General features: G+C 42.3%; 2 protein-coding genes across 8 annotated transcripts in view; one reads left to right on the top strand and one right to left on the bottom strand.

The window, feature by feature from the left end:
* Window positions 1-11181, bottom strand: part of THRB (thyroid hormone receptor beta) — a 370782-nt gene extending 359601 nt beyond the window's left edge. For 2 of the 7 annotated variants that reach the window (XM_057491368.1, XM_036886127.2), the window contains exon 1: window positions 10032-10343. The gene's annotated coding sequence lies outside the window, so the exon portion shown is untranslated. Of the gene's footprint in view, window positions 1-9924; window positions 10344-10366; window positions 10386-11091 lie in introns of those variants that run through there. The other 5 variants (XM_057491371.1, XM_057491372.1, XM_036886123.2 and 2 more) reach the window with 5 other exon arrangements.
* On the top strand, window positions 10394-12972 carry LOC118912761 (uncharacterized). Its single transcript, XM_036886177.2, has 2 exons — window positions 10394-10839; window positions 11637-12972. The coding sequence occupies exons 1-2, from the start codon at window positions 10512-10514 to the stop codon at window positions 11975-11977; spliced, it is 669 nt and encodes a 222-aa protein (XP_036742072.2). The 5' UTR covers window positions 10394-10511; the 3' UTR covers window positions 11978-12972.
* The last annotated feature ends 4386 nt before the right edge of the window (window positions 12973-17358 follow it).

The following is a 17358-nucleotide window of genomic DNA, read 5'->3' as shown; positions in this document are numbered from 1 at the left end:
GTGTCACTTCCAAGCCAAGGAGGTTAAAAAGCCAGTATGCTTCTCCACTCTCTCAGTCCCCTCTCGGAGATCTGATGCAATGAAGCCAGGACCTTGAAAGCTATGAGCTGAAGGTGGAGGAGCCCAAGACCAAAGTAATCAGGACTGCCCTGAATCACTGCGGAGCAGAGCCACAAACTGACCAGGGACAGTAGTGTTCAACTTCATTTGAGCGAAAAATAAGCACTTTGTTAAAGCCGCTGTGCATTTGTATTTTATTTCCAAGTGTAGACACTGTTTTCCTAACCCAATATACGTGGTGAGAAAAAGAAAGTGTCTCAGTCACTTGAAATAAGGCATGTAAGTTATTTTGGCATGGATTTTGATCAAATCATAATATTTAGGGCTGAAGTTACACTGTCCAATTACAGTAGCTCAGTAGCTTCTAGTCATACACGGCTGTTGAGCACTTGAAATGTGCCTAGGTGAAGCTGAGATTTGCTGAAAGTGGAATACACCAGACAGTGAAGATTTAATGCAAAAAAATAAAATTCTATTAATATTTTTATATTGATTACATGTTAATAATATTTTGAATATATCATGTGAAATAAAATACATTATTGATATTAAACTCACTCGTTGCCTTTTACTTATTTGTGATATGGCTATTAGAAAATTTTAAACTATGTGTGTGGCTCACATTATATTTCTATTGGATCCTGCTGGGCTAGCGGGGGTTAGCAAACAATAATCTACCTTCTGTTTCTGTAAATAAAGTTTTATTGGTACAAAGCCATGACCATTTATTTCTATAGCATCTATAGCTGCTTTTGCATTGCAAGAGCAGAGCTGAGTAGTCTCAACAGACTATATATCCTGAAAAGCTGAAAATATTTATTATACGGCCTATTATAAAAAATAGTCCAACCCCTAGACTAAGTTTGAAATTACCTAATATATTTACTCTTAACACTGACTCATAACTAAGGAAATTAAAGTTCAGATGTCAAGAGACTTGACCAAATATTTTATTCTTAATTATTGATTTCTATTACTCATTCTCTAATTTTAATCATTAAAAAAATAGTGAAATAAGCCAGGCTGAGAAAGACAAGTACCAAATGATTTCACTCATATGTGGAGTATAAAAACAAAGAAAAAGAAAGAAAAAAAAAAAGAAAGAAAGAAAAACTGAAGGAACAAAACAGCAGCAGAATCACAGAACCCAAGAATGGACTAAAAGTTACCAAAGGGAAAGGGACTGGGGAGGATGGGTGGGAAGGGAGGGATAAGGGTGGGAAAAAGAAAGGGGGCATTACGATTAGCATGTATAGTGTCAGGGGGGCACGGAGAAGGCTGTGCAACACAGAGAAGACAAGTAGTGATTCTACAGCATCTTACTATGCTGATGGACAGTGACTGTGAAGGGGTATGAGAGGGGGACTTGGTGAGGGGGGGAGCCTAGTAAACATAATGTTCTGCATGTAATTGTAGATTAATGATAACAAAATAAAAATAAATAAATAAATAATAAAATCCCTATCAGAAAATCAATACTTAATACAAAATCATGAATCCCAACATAACAATGTCAATGCTAATTCTGTAGCTATGTAGAATTCAGCTTTCTGTCTGATCTGGGAACTAAAGGCATGCATGTACAATAGCAGGGAAACCCCTGAGTAATATTCAGCCATAAATAGGCTGCAAGATGGTCTTTAAATTAAGCTTCATTTGAAAACATTTTGAAGAGAATCTATCATGTAATCTGCTTTCAAATTAAACTTGAAACTCCCCCAAATGTAGAGCCATCTTGCTAAAAGTATTTATTATTGGAATTAAATTAGAAAAATTTTCTGTGTATTGTAGAAAGTGAAGTCTGTTCCTAAAGACTTCACAGCGACATATAACTGCCTCAGTTCTGGCACCATCAGCTCTCAGTGGATTATTCCAAGACTCTCTAACTGAGCCCATCAATTCCAGTCTCTCTCCCAATCAAGACCTATTCCAAAGAACTCTTCCAAAATAAAAATCTGATTTGCTGAACATTCTTCAGTCACTTCAAGCTGTCAAGACAAAGTCCATCCTCCTTAATGTGGCCAGGAAAGTGTTCACCAAGTGGCTGCTACTGTTCTGACAGCTTCATCTATTGTCCTTTGCACATCAGATTTGCTCCTAGCAATTCTCCAAACACTTCATACTTTTACCCCACTTCATAAGCTTGTGTATGGCTCTTACTGCCAGGAACTCTCCCCACCCCCGACTCTGGGTTCCCATTGTACATTGTACCTATTCTATCAGAGAATTTATCAATATTGCAATTGTTGAAGTCTTAATTATACTAATCGGGCAAATAGCTAATATATTTAGGAACACTTAACTGTGGGTCACATGCTCTGTATTTTCATTTAGTCTTCATACATTATAGATGAGGAAACAGCACATGAAATTAAGCCAGGTGTAGCTAGGATATGAATCCACATGTTCCCACTCCACAGCCCTGATGTGGTGACAGTCTACACTAGTGATTGTCAGTGGGGGTGATTCTGCCTCCCACGAGACATTCACGATACATGACAACATTTCTGATTATTGCAATTGGAGTGTGGGGGAAGCTACTGGTATCTAGTGGGGAGAGGCCAGTGATATCACTAAACATGGTACAATACCCAGGACAGCTCCCCACAGCAAAGAATTATCTGGCCCCAAGGGCAAGTCATTCAGAGGCTAAGAAACATTATTTTCCACTAAATTAACTTCTGGAGATTGCCCAGAGGAAACTTTGACCATCTTTACAACAAAGATTTTTCAGTGTTCACCATGGTGCCTTGATTCCTACCATACAGCCTGATGCCCAGTGCATATATGATGGGTAGGTGGGTGAAGGGTTGGCTGGACGGGTGGGTGGAGGGATGGAGGGATGAATGGAGGGAAGGGGGAAGAATGGAGGCAGACAGGGATGGACAGACTCCAGAAGAAAAAAATAATAAGTTTATTTATTTTAAGGCTTGGTTTTGAAGCAATTTCAAAAAGTAAATCTGAACATATATTCTGAATCTACATGTAAATGATACATGCGCATTCAAGAGAATGCCTCACCTTAGCAATACCTTCTGTTTATGAACCTATAGAGTGCGAGATCAAATTGGTAAGTGAAATGCCTGGGATTTTCTTTCAAAAGTCCTCAACAGGAAAAGATGCTTTTCAAATCCCTTACAACTACTACCTGCATGATCAATGGCATGTTCGTCATTCACATGAAGCCATAACTCAAATTGTTTTTAAGATTTGCTATGTAAGGCTCCCCTTGTTCCTTTTTTAAATTAAAAGACAAATAATATAAGAACATACAAACTCTTACTTTCCCCAGTTGCATTTACAATTCAGATATAAATACATTATTCTAGATCTCCAGAGGCTGGAGGCAGAGTAAGAATTATAGTGAAGCCTCGGTGAAATTCAAAAAAGGAAACAAAAACACATGTGGCAGAAATAAACCATTCTCTGGCTTATGTAAATTAATATATCTAAATAGAAATAAAGTCAAGAGAAGATACATGTTACAATTATAATATCTGAAAAATAACAGCATTTTAGCATGATTTTTATTTCATCATAAAACGCTTCCACAATGGCAACATTAATCTGTGTTGAATTCAAACTGATAGATGTATGTTTTTTCTGTGTCCAAGAAACAGAATGGTTCTGCTCTGGGCCTAGACACTGCTTCTCTAAGTTATTGCTTATTATGAAATCTAGTCGGAGTTTTAAACAAATAATTTTTAAAAGTGTAATACTATGAACTGTTCCTTACAACTGCTTGTATTGAACTTTAGTCTTTATAGACACACACACATACACACAAAGTGATGACCAAAAACTTTTGTTACCTGCTCTTCCTCCTGGAGATTCAGAATGCACACCAGCATGAAAACAGCCTCTGAATACTCTTACATTAGGTTTAAACTCAGGATTTCCCAAACATAATGGACCACAGAGCAACATAAGTAATTAGTAAGATAAGTCAAATAACATGAGGATCTGCCAAAATATTCAGGAGCATGCAGAAGAAAAGTGATGAAGGGATTTTCAGCTAGGGACATCAGCTTGACTGTGGTATTTCTCACCCTGATTTGGAAACTGGGCATGGGAAGCACAGCAGAAGCTAGAGACAAGCAGTTCCTTTTCACTGTATGTAAGAACATGACACGCCTGTCACAGAGAAAGACTCCACATGTATGGACACGCAAGTTGGAGAGACATTTGCACATATGGGAGAGAAATATGAAAAAACTGACCCAAACCCAGGAAGATCATATCGTTATGATCAATCATCATTTTCAAGCATCTATTTGTACAAGCATTGCTGAAATCTGGGAAAACAGTCTTAAGAGAGACAAAAAGTGGGTGAAAGCATATCTGAACCATCTTGAGAACCAATGAACATGTCATAAGAGTCAGAATGCTCACTGGGTTCCTGAACGTCGTGACCATACGTTATGCCCCTAAAACCATGACTATCTTCACCATTCTCCTCATCGCAAACATTCCTGAACCTCCAGAGGAGTCACACAAGTGTATTTCTCAAATTAAAAAGACATACCTGGTGTCAATTTGCATTCCTTTGTCCAAGCTTCTGCTTTAATCAGCTTATCACTCATGACTTTCTGCATAAACCCCTACATTCTTGATCATCACATACACACACACATTATTATACATATTATTACATGCATATTACATATTATAATATACATAGTTATATGTGTTACATACATGCACATGCATGTGTTAGACTGTCCAAGGATCATGATGGAAAGGCTACTATATGCTTCCTGAGACACAGTCAAGATTCCTGGATCCTAATTCCAGGCTCTCCTGACCTGCCGTATGAAAAAGACACCTAAGTCTACAGCAGAGCTCAGTTTCTCACTCAATAAAAATAGTACTGCACAAGAAGAGCTGCCAGTACATGAAGTCTCCAAAGTTCCTTGAAATTAGGACAATATGGACCGAACAATATTAGCTTTGAACAGAGATCATTATTATAGCTGTCAGTAGGCCAGATTTCTGAGAGAGGATGTGGAAACATATTACCTGTGACTCAGTGATTGGATCCTCCCCCCACAACGCCCCAGCTCCCCACTTGTTCAAAGGCCATAATTGACTCATAAGTGTGGGGACTTAAGGTGGAAAGTGAACAGCCTTCATTAGAAATTCACTGGCCTAAACATATCCAATCCCACACCTCCTGGACACTAAGAGAATCCTGGGTCAAGCTCACTGCACTGTACACAGATAAGCTTGGGCTACAGAAAACACAGAACAATCACTGACTCAGATTAAAATAACTTTATTTTATTGGCTGTATTGGGGACCCCAATACGGATAGCATTTCATCACAGTGGAGACCATTTCAGAATCCCTTTGTATTAATGTATGCATATTGTCTCTCATAGGTCACTAGGCTGAACATGTGCTGTAAAATGTCTAGCAGGGTCTGGCATGTAGTAGGTACTGAAGTTTTTGTAGACTGAATGAGGAATCAAAGCAAGTAATCAAAATGACTTTAAATAAAGCAAGGAGTTAACTTGCCATTCATTGCTCAACCAGCTCAGAAACCACAACAAGCCCTTCAAACCAAATCCTCAGCTGTGGTATATAATGCAATCCAGGCAGCAAACATTCACATCAGGCAAAACTAAGTCAGAAGATAATACCAATATCAAGAAAGACAGCGAAGCACCCCCCATCTTTCCCTCCCATTCATTCTTGCAACAAGTCTTTCCCCATGCCCATGTGTCAAAGTCTTTGCTAGGTGCTGGGTGGGGACCTGAGGATGAGTAAGCCCATAGCCCCTGATCACAATTTAGAGGGAGAAACAGAAATGGAAACAAACAAAACTGCCCTGCAGGCTGATAAGAGCTGCATCCACTGAAGCACGAAGCACTGAGGCCACCTGTTCAGGGAGGCTTGTGGCCATAGAGTCATTTTCAAGTACCTGGCTGTCCTGTCCTCTCAGATTGCTCTAGTCAAAAGCTTGGCTGAGACACTGGATATTTGAGAAAGTCAGTCTAAAGAACATGTTAACCATTCATTCCTTTAGGTTTTCTGAGCTCTATTTCTGCACCGGGAAGATCACCAGAATCTCTACTGCTGGACAGGCCACAGTAGCTCAGGCTCCCAAAGAGCACCTCCCATTGGGTTGCTTTATTATACTTCATTATACAGCATTATGGCTTCTGCACTTTTTATTCGCTCAAGGGTTGGTGAGAGGCAGGGCCATTTAGACTTTATTGTCTTTCAAACTGAATTGGCCATTATGGGATTTGATATTTTGTAGAAGTACAGACCAGCTGCCAGTCACTGTGTTGAGCACTCTGCCACTGTTATCTAATCTATCCTTACAATTCTCATGCATCCCGGCAGCTCCCCTTTTTTTCTGGTAACTGGGCTACTGAGAAGTTCAGAGCTAAATCAAAATACTCAAAATCAATAAGCACTTAGGATTTCATTTAATTATCTTTACTTCTCTGCAAGACTTTGATCTTTCTTCCCCCTCCATTTTTACCAGTCTCATCATGTTGTGGGATTTTTATTATGCGTTTACTCAGATACATTTCTGAAAATTCATACTCTATAAACAAAAACAAATTACCACAAACATCACTTACAAGTTTCTTTTTTGCCTCAATTGTCAAGAGTTTCCATGAATAGCTAATTGGAAGATGACCCCTTGGGTATCACACTTCGGTCACTTGAAAAATCAGAGTGCAGTCTTTCCCGCAATATGTTTCCCAGATGGTTCAGAGTATGTTTATGAATGTGTGAAAAGGGGCAAATGGGGAAAGGATGACTGATTAGCTTACAGCACTACCAGGTTGGCTACCAGGTTATTTCAAATCTACCTCCAAGAGCTAGTTCTATTTTGTACTGAATGCTGAGGGTCCCATTTTGTCCCTTCCCCAACTGCCACTTTGTAGACCAGCTATACCACCACACCCCCTAGGTCCCTTAGGGGCTGCCAAGGCCAGAGGCACTGCCAGAACCTGCTGAGTGAGAAGACATTGCTAGCACCCAGTGATGTCTGTTCCCTGGAATTTCACTCTCAGCACTGACAATGTCTCTGGAACTCATAAAGATTCTGCTGATACCCATGGAGTTGAAGGTTCTCTTCAGGGAATCAGCGTAACCTGCAAGACAAACTGCTGCTGAGGATTTCTCTGTATACAGGCAAATGCCCCCAGCAAGAACTTGCAGAAATCACTCTCTGCATTGTCACTAAATAGAATGTAGCTAGATGTCATTTCAAAAAAAAGAAAGAGATAAAAATTGAACCATATACACATGGCCCACAAACATACCATACACAGGCACAGATCTTGGCATATCCAATTGGTACCCACTTAGGATGCTTATCGGGTATTTTCAGAAACACAATATTTTGACATGCCCATTCATTTATTCAACAAAGATTTATCCAGCACTGTGTGCCAAGCAAGCACTGTTCAAGATGCTGGAGAATCTAGGGTAAATGAGGCAGTCGAGACAGTTTTTCTCATGAGCTCTACACTCTAGGCAGGAGAGACAGGTGCTCAACAAGTTCCAATTAAAATGAACAGTTCAGGCTGCAAATAAGGAAGGAAAAAGAAGAGAAACAGCACTGCGATGGTTTGGAGAAGAAATGGCGTCCTGCCTTTGCTCAAGTGGTCAGGAAAGGGCTTTTTAAGAAAGTGACACATAATGCACTAGAATGACAAAAGAGAGCTAAAGAAACCAACCACCTTTACTCTGATTTCCGTCAAAACGATGAGCTTACTAAAAAAAGAAATGTGCGATCCCATTTGTGCCTCCACACACTTCGGCTTCAAACTACAAAAATCCCAGGAAACGAAAAGAATCCACAAATTTCCCTTCTCTTAAGGAAATTTGAAGACATCACCTTTTCACCAAGATGCTGCATTATAAGGAAGTTGTCTTAATTCATCTGTGCAGTAGAATTTGCCACAAAGAATCCAAAAGAGGAGAAATTGAATGTTTATTTCTCTTATAAAGTCAGGTACTTTATAAAACAATATTCTACTGTTAATAAAATTATGGTTTTGCATTATAATGCTAACAGGAATTGCTTCCTTAAAAAAATAACTCTGGTTATATTCAGTATCATTTACTTTCACTTGCTTGAAAAAGCAAATCATACTAACAGATGGTCCTACTTCCAACATATTCTAGAACTTTGAAATTCATTAAAAATACAATTCTGATAGTATCTACACAACATGCACATATAATAAATGGTTGTCCGTCAATGCCTTTCCATATAGTACCCCCCCAAATTACTTACAATTGAATTTCTGTTAGAGTCAATTAACATGGCCAACTGGCATAAAAACTCCTAAAAACAGCCGCTGCTCAAAATGCTTTTCACCAAAACACTTTTTCTTTAATGTTTCTTAGTCCCTGACTAGTTTCAGAGTAGGAGAGATAAGCAGAAGTGAATTAGGAAGCAGATCAGTCACCCTCAACATGCAGAATGAATCATGGAATATTTTTACTAAAATGCAACTTGTATTACTTTGCAATCCAGTGCATGCTATCTGTTATTGCAACATAAACAAGCATAGTGAACTCAAGTAAGGCCAAACAATGTAAAGATACAGCCCAACAGGTCTACATCACATTTAACATTATAAAAATTGCTGTTCTCTGCTATTAATACTGTCCAAGCAATGCTTACTTTTTCGAACTTCAAAACAGATTTTTAGAACCGAATCGCACTAGCCTCTAAGAGCAATATGCCAAGAGGAAGACTGTTTCAGATGTATTTACTGACTAGGCACAGTGTTTGAATCTTCACAAATTCTAAATGTATGTGGAGAGGGGAGGATGGAGAGTAAACTTGTCTATTCAGGTAAACTCTTTTTCTTTCACTCTAGGAATTGCTACGTTTCCAACCCCTTCCTTTAAAATTTCCCATTGGGGGAAAATTACACACTGAACCTTTAATAAATAGTTACTGCACCCCACCCTCCCCTTAAAACAAATCAGAAGGCTGAAGAATTTGCACTAATAATAATCCTACAATGGTCATTGAGAAATCGTCCTCCCAAAATGACAACTGCTGCTAAGAGGGACGAAATCCACTGGGAGTAAAAGCTCCCCCATCTGAGTCCTTAGCGGTGGTGGCAGAGGGGTGCGGGGCGAGCGCACAGCTGGCACAGCTCATGGTGTCAGAACCAACTCGAGGGGACCCAGAGGAAGATGCTGCGTCAAGAGAGGAGCAAAGCGAAGAAGCGCGCCCCGGGAGGCGAGCGAAATAGCCTCTGATTCCCTGAGGAGGCGGAGAGAAGCCAAGTCGCCAGGCACCCGCGACCGCGCACGCCAACATTCAGGATTATTCTCCTTGCCAAACCCTGGAGCTCCGGGGCAGGAGAAAAACGAGGGGTGGGGGACCCCCAGTCCTTTTAAACCTCCTTCCCCCCGCTGTCTGCCAATCTCCTCCGAACCCCCGTGTCACAGAACTTCCTCATCATGGAAACTTCCACTCGGTTCGGGGCCGAGAATGCCAAAACTCCATTTCACAAGGAGCCTGTCAACAGCTGGGCTTGAGGCTTGAGGAACAGACCGCCGCGGTGCGGGGGGGGCCCTCGCCTCGCTGCCCCCGCGGTGACTCCCCAGCTGCCGCCGCGCGGGACCCCAGCACCCGAGGCCACCTCCTCCTGGGCCGGCGCAGAGACCCCGCGGAGGCAGGACGGAGGCGGATGACACCCCAGCCACCCACGCCCGCGCGCGCTGGGCTGCGCCGCCCGCACCCCTTCAGGCTCCCGCGACACCCGTCACCATGCCGTCCACCCTCGGGGCAGTTGGAACCGTCGCCCCCTCTTCCGCTCCCTCCGCCACCCTCCCAACCCCCGCCTCCGCGCGGTCCTGTCGCCAAATTACCGGTGCCCTCGAGCCGGCTGGGTTGAGCGCCCTGCCCGGGGAAGGCGGCCGGCGGGCGCTTGCCCCGAGCCCGGGGAGCAGAAGGTCTCCTTTCCAAGCGCACTCACATTATTCATGCAAAGTTAATCCCCGCCGCGTCACGGCCGCCCGCCCGAGGCTGTGCGCCTTCCTTGGCCAAGCCCCGTAGTCTCCACCCTCCTCCGCCCCCTCCTCCCGGCGGCGGGGTCCCGGGAAGCTCAGGCGACGGGACGTCGCGCGAGTCCTGCAAAATGTCAACTCCTTGGGCGAAGAGAAGCGGCCACAACCAGGGAAACGCCGGCCCTCCCCGGCCACTCCACTTTTATAGGCGTAACAAGCGAGTGCGGTCGGGGCGCGGAGTCCCCGCCTCTCCGGCCCCCCGCGCGCCGGCCCGCCCCGGCCCGCTCCCCGGGCGCTGCCTTACTCCGGACCCGAGGCGTCCGCGCCGCGCCGCGTCTGCCCACCGGTGACCTGATTTCCCCTCCAGCCCTCCCGGCGGTCCGGACCGCGCGGCGGCGGCGGCGGCCCAGCGCAGGCAAACCCAGCTCCGCCAGGGGCGCAGAGAGGAAATGGCCTCCGGGCCGCGCGTCCCGCCGCCGCCGCCGCCCCGGGGAGCCGGGCTGGCCCCCTGCGCCCCCGCCCCGGCCGGCGCCCTGCCGCGGCCGCCACTGCCAGCTCGCTGCCCCTACTCCGCGCCGCACGCACACGCCACCCGGCTGGCCGCCTCCGCACCTGCTTCGCAGGTTCGGGCGCCCCCCGCCCCCTCCCCCCAGTGCCGGCCGGGCCCGCCACCCAGGTGCCCTCCCGGGGCGGCAACGTTGGGTGACTTTGGTGGCCTCGCCTCCACCCACCCGGCTGCGTGCGCGCAGAGGTTCAGGCTGGGGCGTCATTCCTCTGGTAGGCAAAGAGGAAGGAAAGAGGGACGAGTGGCGAGGAGAGGGGGAGGGGGGCTTCCAGAAGCACGGGCTTTTCTTTGCCGGGCAGGACGAGCGCGGCCCAGGCCGCCGCGCTCCTCCCTCTTTCTCCAAACCACTTGTGGCGCGTGTCGGGCCGACGCAACGCTCGGGCTGCTCGTGGGGCCTCCCGCCGGCCGGGCGGTCTGGCTGTTTTCTTCCAATCACCACCCGGGAATGGAAGTTTTGGAAATACCTCGCATGTCTTTGAGGGAGACACCTCTCCACACCATTATGCATGTCCTGGGAAACGTTTGCAGCGTTGAGGCACTCCACAGGCTCCAGAAGGGCCGCCCTATTAATTTGTCCTTGTCCCGCAAGTGTACAGATAAAACCCGGAAGACAAAAATAATTTATACGCTTTTAGAGTTGTGCCCCAGGCAAATATTAATTTCTAAAATACCCTCCCTCCACCCCCCTGCCAAGTCCTGCAGGTCAAAGTTTAAGGTTGAGAGAAAAGGAAGCTGAGTTCTGGGCTGAAACAATGCTTGTAAAAATACTGGGTACCCAAAAAACTAAAACGTAGTCGGTACGAAGCTATAGTTGCGGCAAAACTATTTTGACGACAGGGTACAATTATTCTTACAATTATTAAAATAATTGCGACTTCATTATCCAATATACACATTTATCCGTATAGAGAGCTAAGACGATTAGTGTCCTCAACTGCCCGAACAATGTATAGGTAGTTTATTGGGGAGTTTTCTAGATTTCCAGCCTGTGACGTACGTTTTATTCCAGCTGCTGGTGAGCATCCCAAGGAAAGGAGTGAGAAGCCACCCCACTTGCCGACGGCATTAACAACCGCAACTGTCAAGAATTGGGAAACTGCCCCTGTGCGTGGATACACAGTGTTTCAGGGCGCTGCGCGCGCGCGAGAGAGAGCCGCAGACCCCACGGCACCCTGGAGAGAGGGAGGGGCCTCTCAGGTCAGACTCCGCGGACCCAACTTCCCGTTGGTCCTTGGCGATAAATCCATGCTTTATTCTTCATTGGTAATAAGGCTCCACCACAGTTTTGTAGCTGGAGAAAAGTTGTCCTTTGCGGGGAAGTTCCTGGGCTTTGCTCCAGTGCTGCCCTGAGATGTTTTGGTTGGTTTGGAGGAAAGCTGTGGAGTCTGCACCATTTGTTCCAAACAGGCAGCCCCCTGGTGGCTAACTGTGGGTGAAAAAACTGGTCACTGAGAAAAAAAGCCTGGCTCTGAAGGCCACAAGCAGTTAAAGCCGGGGCTTCTCAGGGCCCCAGCGCCCGGAATCTCAGACAGGAGCAACTCTGGAACCAGAGGAGATGATGGGCGGGGGGAGAGTAAGCCAGCCTTTCTTTACCAACATGAATAATAGGCCCTAATGCCTGCTGAAAATTTTTTTTTCTCTTCCTGAGTATAACTTGGAGCAAATTTCTTCTTAAGAAGGAAGCATCATACAGAGAATGAAGTCTAACAAAAACTATTGGTTGTCTTTATTCAAATGGCTGTTTTTTTTTTCTGATCTTATTTTGCCTGGAAGCTTCTGAAATAAAAAGTAGATTAAAACAAATAAATGGCAGTATTCAAACAAGTTCACAAGACTATGATTGTAACAATGTTATGTAATAATGGGGGAGCACAAGTTTAATGCAATGTTATTGAAACAGCATTGATGCAATGTTATTGAAATAACATGAACTTCTCAGATTCCCTTGGCATTGGTCTTCTGCGGGCAGTGTTACAGGCTGCATGATGGTAAAAAAAGGGTTACCAACAGAACAAGACATTTATGTATCTGGTTTTACCCAAGGGGGTATGACAGAAGAGAATTTTACAGGGACTTAATTGAAGGCAGAAAATAATCTTCAAACCTTAGAGCATATGGTCTTCTGTTCCGATCTAGCTGATTTGAGAAGGCACATCATAGCTGATTCATGACTCATGCCCACATTCCATCACAGCCATTGTCATTGCCAGGGTCTGTAAATTTCAAGCTGATGACTTGTTTCAAGGAAGAAATTTATCCATATATTCATTAGTTCATAAACTGCTGGGGTAAAAAGATGATTAAACATAGGATCCAACAGGACTGCAACTGTACAAAACCCTACAAGGCCAGTGGTACAAGTGTAGGAGCTGAGCCAGTCTTCATTAAAAATTTTGATACATTGTTCATCATGGATGTTGGTTGCATTAATTTAGATTTTTAAAATACTGCATTAAAATATAATTTCTCTTGATTACTGGTATTTTTGATGTTCCCTTAAATAGTACACCCAAGGCAAGTTCCTCATTTGCCTTACCCTCATCCTCACTTTGCTAGGTCCTCAACGTTACTAGAGTCTAATCAGAAAAGTAAAATTCAATTTGAATTTGCTCAGTGTCAGAGATAATTAATATGAGGTCTGGGAGTTAAAGATGTGGGTGTGAAAAAAGGGAACAAGTCAGGGAGATTGTGCTGAATCAGGTGGCACTTGAACCATTCCATCAAAAATGGACCAGATTTTACCACGGAGTGTTGGAACCACAGAAAGTGCCATTCCAGGGACTGGAATCATAGTATTCTTTCATTCATTCAACATCTCTTGCGCTTAGCTGTGCAAACGATCCAGCCCCGGAGATTCGGATTCTTGGGCAGGAACTAGTAAACCACAAGCTGGAAGGCGCCTTGGGACCCTTAATCTCCATGTGGAGGAGAATGAGAACACTCCCACTGAACAGTTATAGTGATTGATAATAGGCTTCTATTGTGTTAAGCCACTGAAATGTGAAAGTTTATTTGTTGCAATAGTTAGTGTTATCCCAACACACCTACAGACCAAGCCAAAGTCCACCAGGGCATAAATAATCTTTTCTTTAAATACAGTTAAAATAATGAAATTGGCCTAGGTACATCAATATGGATATAGCTCCAAAACAAAATGTGTTAAAAAAAACTTCAGTGATAATTTTTTAATTGAAGTGTAATTTATGTACAGTAAAATAGACAAACTCCATGTGTTCAGTATGAAGAATATTTACATTTTTATACCCATGTGTAATTACCACCCAGAATAAGATAGGCAATATTTCCAGCAACCCAGGAAGTCTCTTTGTACCTTTTCTGTTTATAACCACTCTCCTTTTAGAGGTAAACACTATTTTGACTTCCGTCATCATTACCTTTGCCAGTTCTTGAACTTCATATAAAATGTATTAGCTTCACCAGTTCTTGGACTTCATAGAATCACATGATTCTTCTTATTCTCTCTTCTATCTGTTTTTTTTTTTACTCAGTATTATGTTTTTGAGATAAATCCACATTAGTGTGTGGATTAGAAGTTGTTCTATTTGATAGTCAATCATATAAATACACCATAATGTGTTTATTCATTCTCCAATTGAGAGTTAGACATTTGGATTGTTTGCACTTTGGGGCTCTTACAAATAAAGCAGCTATGGAAATTCTTGAATAATTCTTTTTGTTGATAAATATACTCATATCTCTTGGACATATGCTTAGGAGTGAAACTGCTGGTCATGAATCATTTCTTAATCATTCTATTAAAGCTCTCTGAGATACTAGCACAATTATGAACAACTTGAAGATGGACAATTTAGCATTTGCTGACTTCTTATAGTTATCATGAATAAAATATTCAAATAGTCATGTGGAGTCTAATGTGAGTGAATAAATATTATTCACTCATATTTCGGAATCCCAAGTGTGAAATTCCTCAAAATAATCAATATTCAAAACTACTATTGCCTTATGTAGCAATTCCAAGCTTTGCTTGCATCCACAAATCATTTCTTATGAACTAAGCCACATACTAAAAGCCTATGCAAAAATGAAGATCCTGATGAATTAAAGTGTATCAAGAAAAAGATGAATGGGAGAAAGGAAGCTAAGAATACCAAAACACTTCTAAATTGAATCTTAATTTTCAGTTATCTGAAAGATAGGTGTAAATGAGCTGAATAATCATTGCTACTTGGACTATAATAATCTACTTTCATTGTGAGCATACAAAACTACAGTACATTGTTAAATTCTTTGTCAATCACAGAAAAAATTCTAGTGGTTCAAGACACATCTTCCCAAAACATATCAATTAAGTGTATCTTGTTTTGAGTCATGTTTATATGCATCAAAAGTGGAAACATAATTTTTTGAAGTTCTGTGGAAATAATCCTTTCTGTTTAGGAAGAGAATAAAATGAATCTTACTCATTTTCATGGAATAAACTCTAATTTGTCTAAGTGGCAATAACACAAATAATATGATGCTTATAGTTATGGGCTGTGTTCAGATCTTTAAAATCCCTGAATGAGACATATCTTCAGTGACAGTTATAATTTTGAATTTACTTCTTTGTCACCTTAAATGATATTCTCAATTTGAGGGCAATATAGGTCTCATTGTCACTTCCTATTTTCCCGTGTTATAGTTCTCTTTTACAGTAAACACCTCATCCCAAGTTTACAAAGCATTATGTAAAATATTAGTCACAGAGCTGTTTCAGAAGCGACTGCAGAACATATTTTGAACATAGATAAATGATACAGTTGGAACAATCAAATCTAGACCTGGCAGAGAAAACAAGAAAGGTCCGCATTTCCATTTATGTAGATTTAGCCCACTATAGTTCATGCCAGATAATGAACTGGCTAAGGATTTGAGCTCCAGGTTTGGACGCTTTCTAACCATTTCATCATGTTGCTTAGGTTCTCTATGCTTCAGTTTCCTCATCTGCAAAAATGGAGAAAATAATCATGCCTTCTTGATAGAGATGGAGGAATAACTGGGATAATAGATGGATAATATATACAGAGTGCCTGGCAGTGATCAACAAATATAATCTGTTACTTTGTAAAGAAAATTAATTCATGCTATTCAAAAACTTACAAAAATAGCAAAGGCTAAACTCCTGAAAGATGTTTTACTCCAAGTTAATTAGCTCAACAAATATTTATAACAATATTTACAAACTTCCTGCTCTGGGGCTGGAACTATTATAGGCTCTGGAGAGAGCATAGTGACCAGGACAGACAAAATTCTTTCCCTTGTGGAGCTTACATGTAGTTTGAACAGGATGTAAAATTCTCTGAAAGAGGAGGGATTCTCCTATCTTATCAAAGATTGAGCAAAAACCCAAGATGTGGCTCAATTCAGACTTGCAGAAATAATATCTTCTGGTGACAGCCTACTTTGCAGATCTATGAGTTTTAGCCTTTCATGATGATCTTTTGGAGGAAATAACTCAGTTCTCAGAAAAATCTTCTCATTAGTATTTTTTTTCTTTAGCATTTCCTAAGTGCTACTAAACTCTTAACTGAGAATGCCCTTCTGTAATAACCAGTTCCTAGAATGCCTGGAATTTTTTTTCCAATTCAGGTGAGAGCAAAGTTATCCACAAATCTCCAAATGCCAGATTTGGTGCTGATCTGATCTGATTTGAGCCCTGTTCATAATTACTTGTAATTCCTTGACCTAGTCTTTTCTTCCCTGGACTAAGTAACTTCTAAATCCCTCCCAGCTCTTTCATTCTAAAAGTAAATGCAATTTTACCCTCACTCAGTAACTGGAGAAAGACCTTTATTTTATAGAGAGTTCCTTCTTCTTTAATGATATGTTGCTTTCATTAACTAAACTCAGGACCTGGAAGTTTAATTCTTTAAAGCAGGATCTGTTATTATTCTCTGGCCCTTGGGGTAAAAATGAAGTGGGCTCAAGTTCTATCCATAATGGCAGCTTATTTGGAAAAACAGGAAAGCAGCTCCTTTGTTTATATACATATATGAGCCAAATGACAGGAAGCTTTTATTTGCTTGTTTGGATAAACTACACATTTAATTTACCATTTCTTGTGAATTTAGTTAATCAATGACAAGAGAATCTATAAATTTAGTTCATCAGTCGTTATCAGTAAGTTCCCTCTTTATACCTCGGACAATCTTAGGGGACTAGTGAGCTTGACAAGTACTGCCAAACTCACAGTTTGTGGCCATCTGATGTGCCTCTTTGACTGGTCTTACAGTAATATGTATTTGTGATCTGACTGTATCAGTTAGCTTTTGCTGCCTAGAAAACCACCTCCAAAATTAATGGCTTCGAGCAGAAATTATTTATTATTTTTCACGATTCTGTGGGTTATCTGGGTAGTTCTTTAATTTGGGGTTGGATAATCTATGATCATATTATTTGTTCGGTGACAGGCAACCTGGTTGGTCTGGGGGCCTCAACTTGATGGGTCAGCTTTGTTCCTTGGGGCCTTTCATCTTCCAGCAGAGTAGCCCGGGCTTCTTTGTAGGGTGGTCTCCGGACCCAAAGACTGGCAAAAGAGGGAGCCCCACAGTACAAGCCCTGCTTATGTCTCCTTTGCTAAGGTTCTGTTGGTCAAAGCAAGCTGCCTATTCAATCCAGATTGGAGGAAAGGAAAAATCAGCTCTACCTCTGAAGGAGAGTATCAGCAACATCACATTGTGAGGAAGTGATTGAGGCAAATGGCTGATGTT

This window comes from Manis pentadactyla, chromosome 14 (genome assembly GCF_030020395.1).
Source record: "Manis pentadactyla isolate mManPen7 chromosome 14, mManPen7.hap1, whole genome shotgun sequence".
Classification (NCBI taxonomy): Eukaryota; Metazoa; Chordata; class Mammalia; order Pholidota; family Manidae; genus Manis; species Manis pentadactyla.
This window is presented reverse-complemented; position numbering and strand designations above follow the sequence as displayed.

Bases quoted from the DNA above. Each gene is read 5' to 3' on its own strand.
- LOC118912761 (XM_036886177.2), top strand. From the start codon at position 10,512: ATGGCCTCCGGGCCGCGCGTCCCGCCGCCGCCGCCGCCCCGGGGAGCC. The intron at 10,840-11,636 runs GTAGGCAAAGAG...GTTTTATTCCAG, and splicing joins GCTGGGGCGTCATTCCTCTG to CTGCTGGTGAGCATCCCAAG.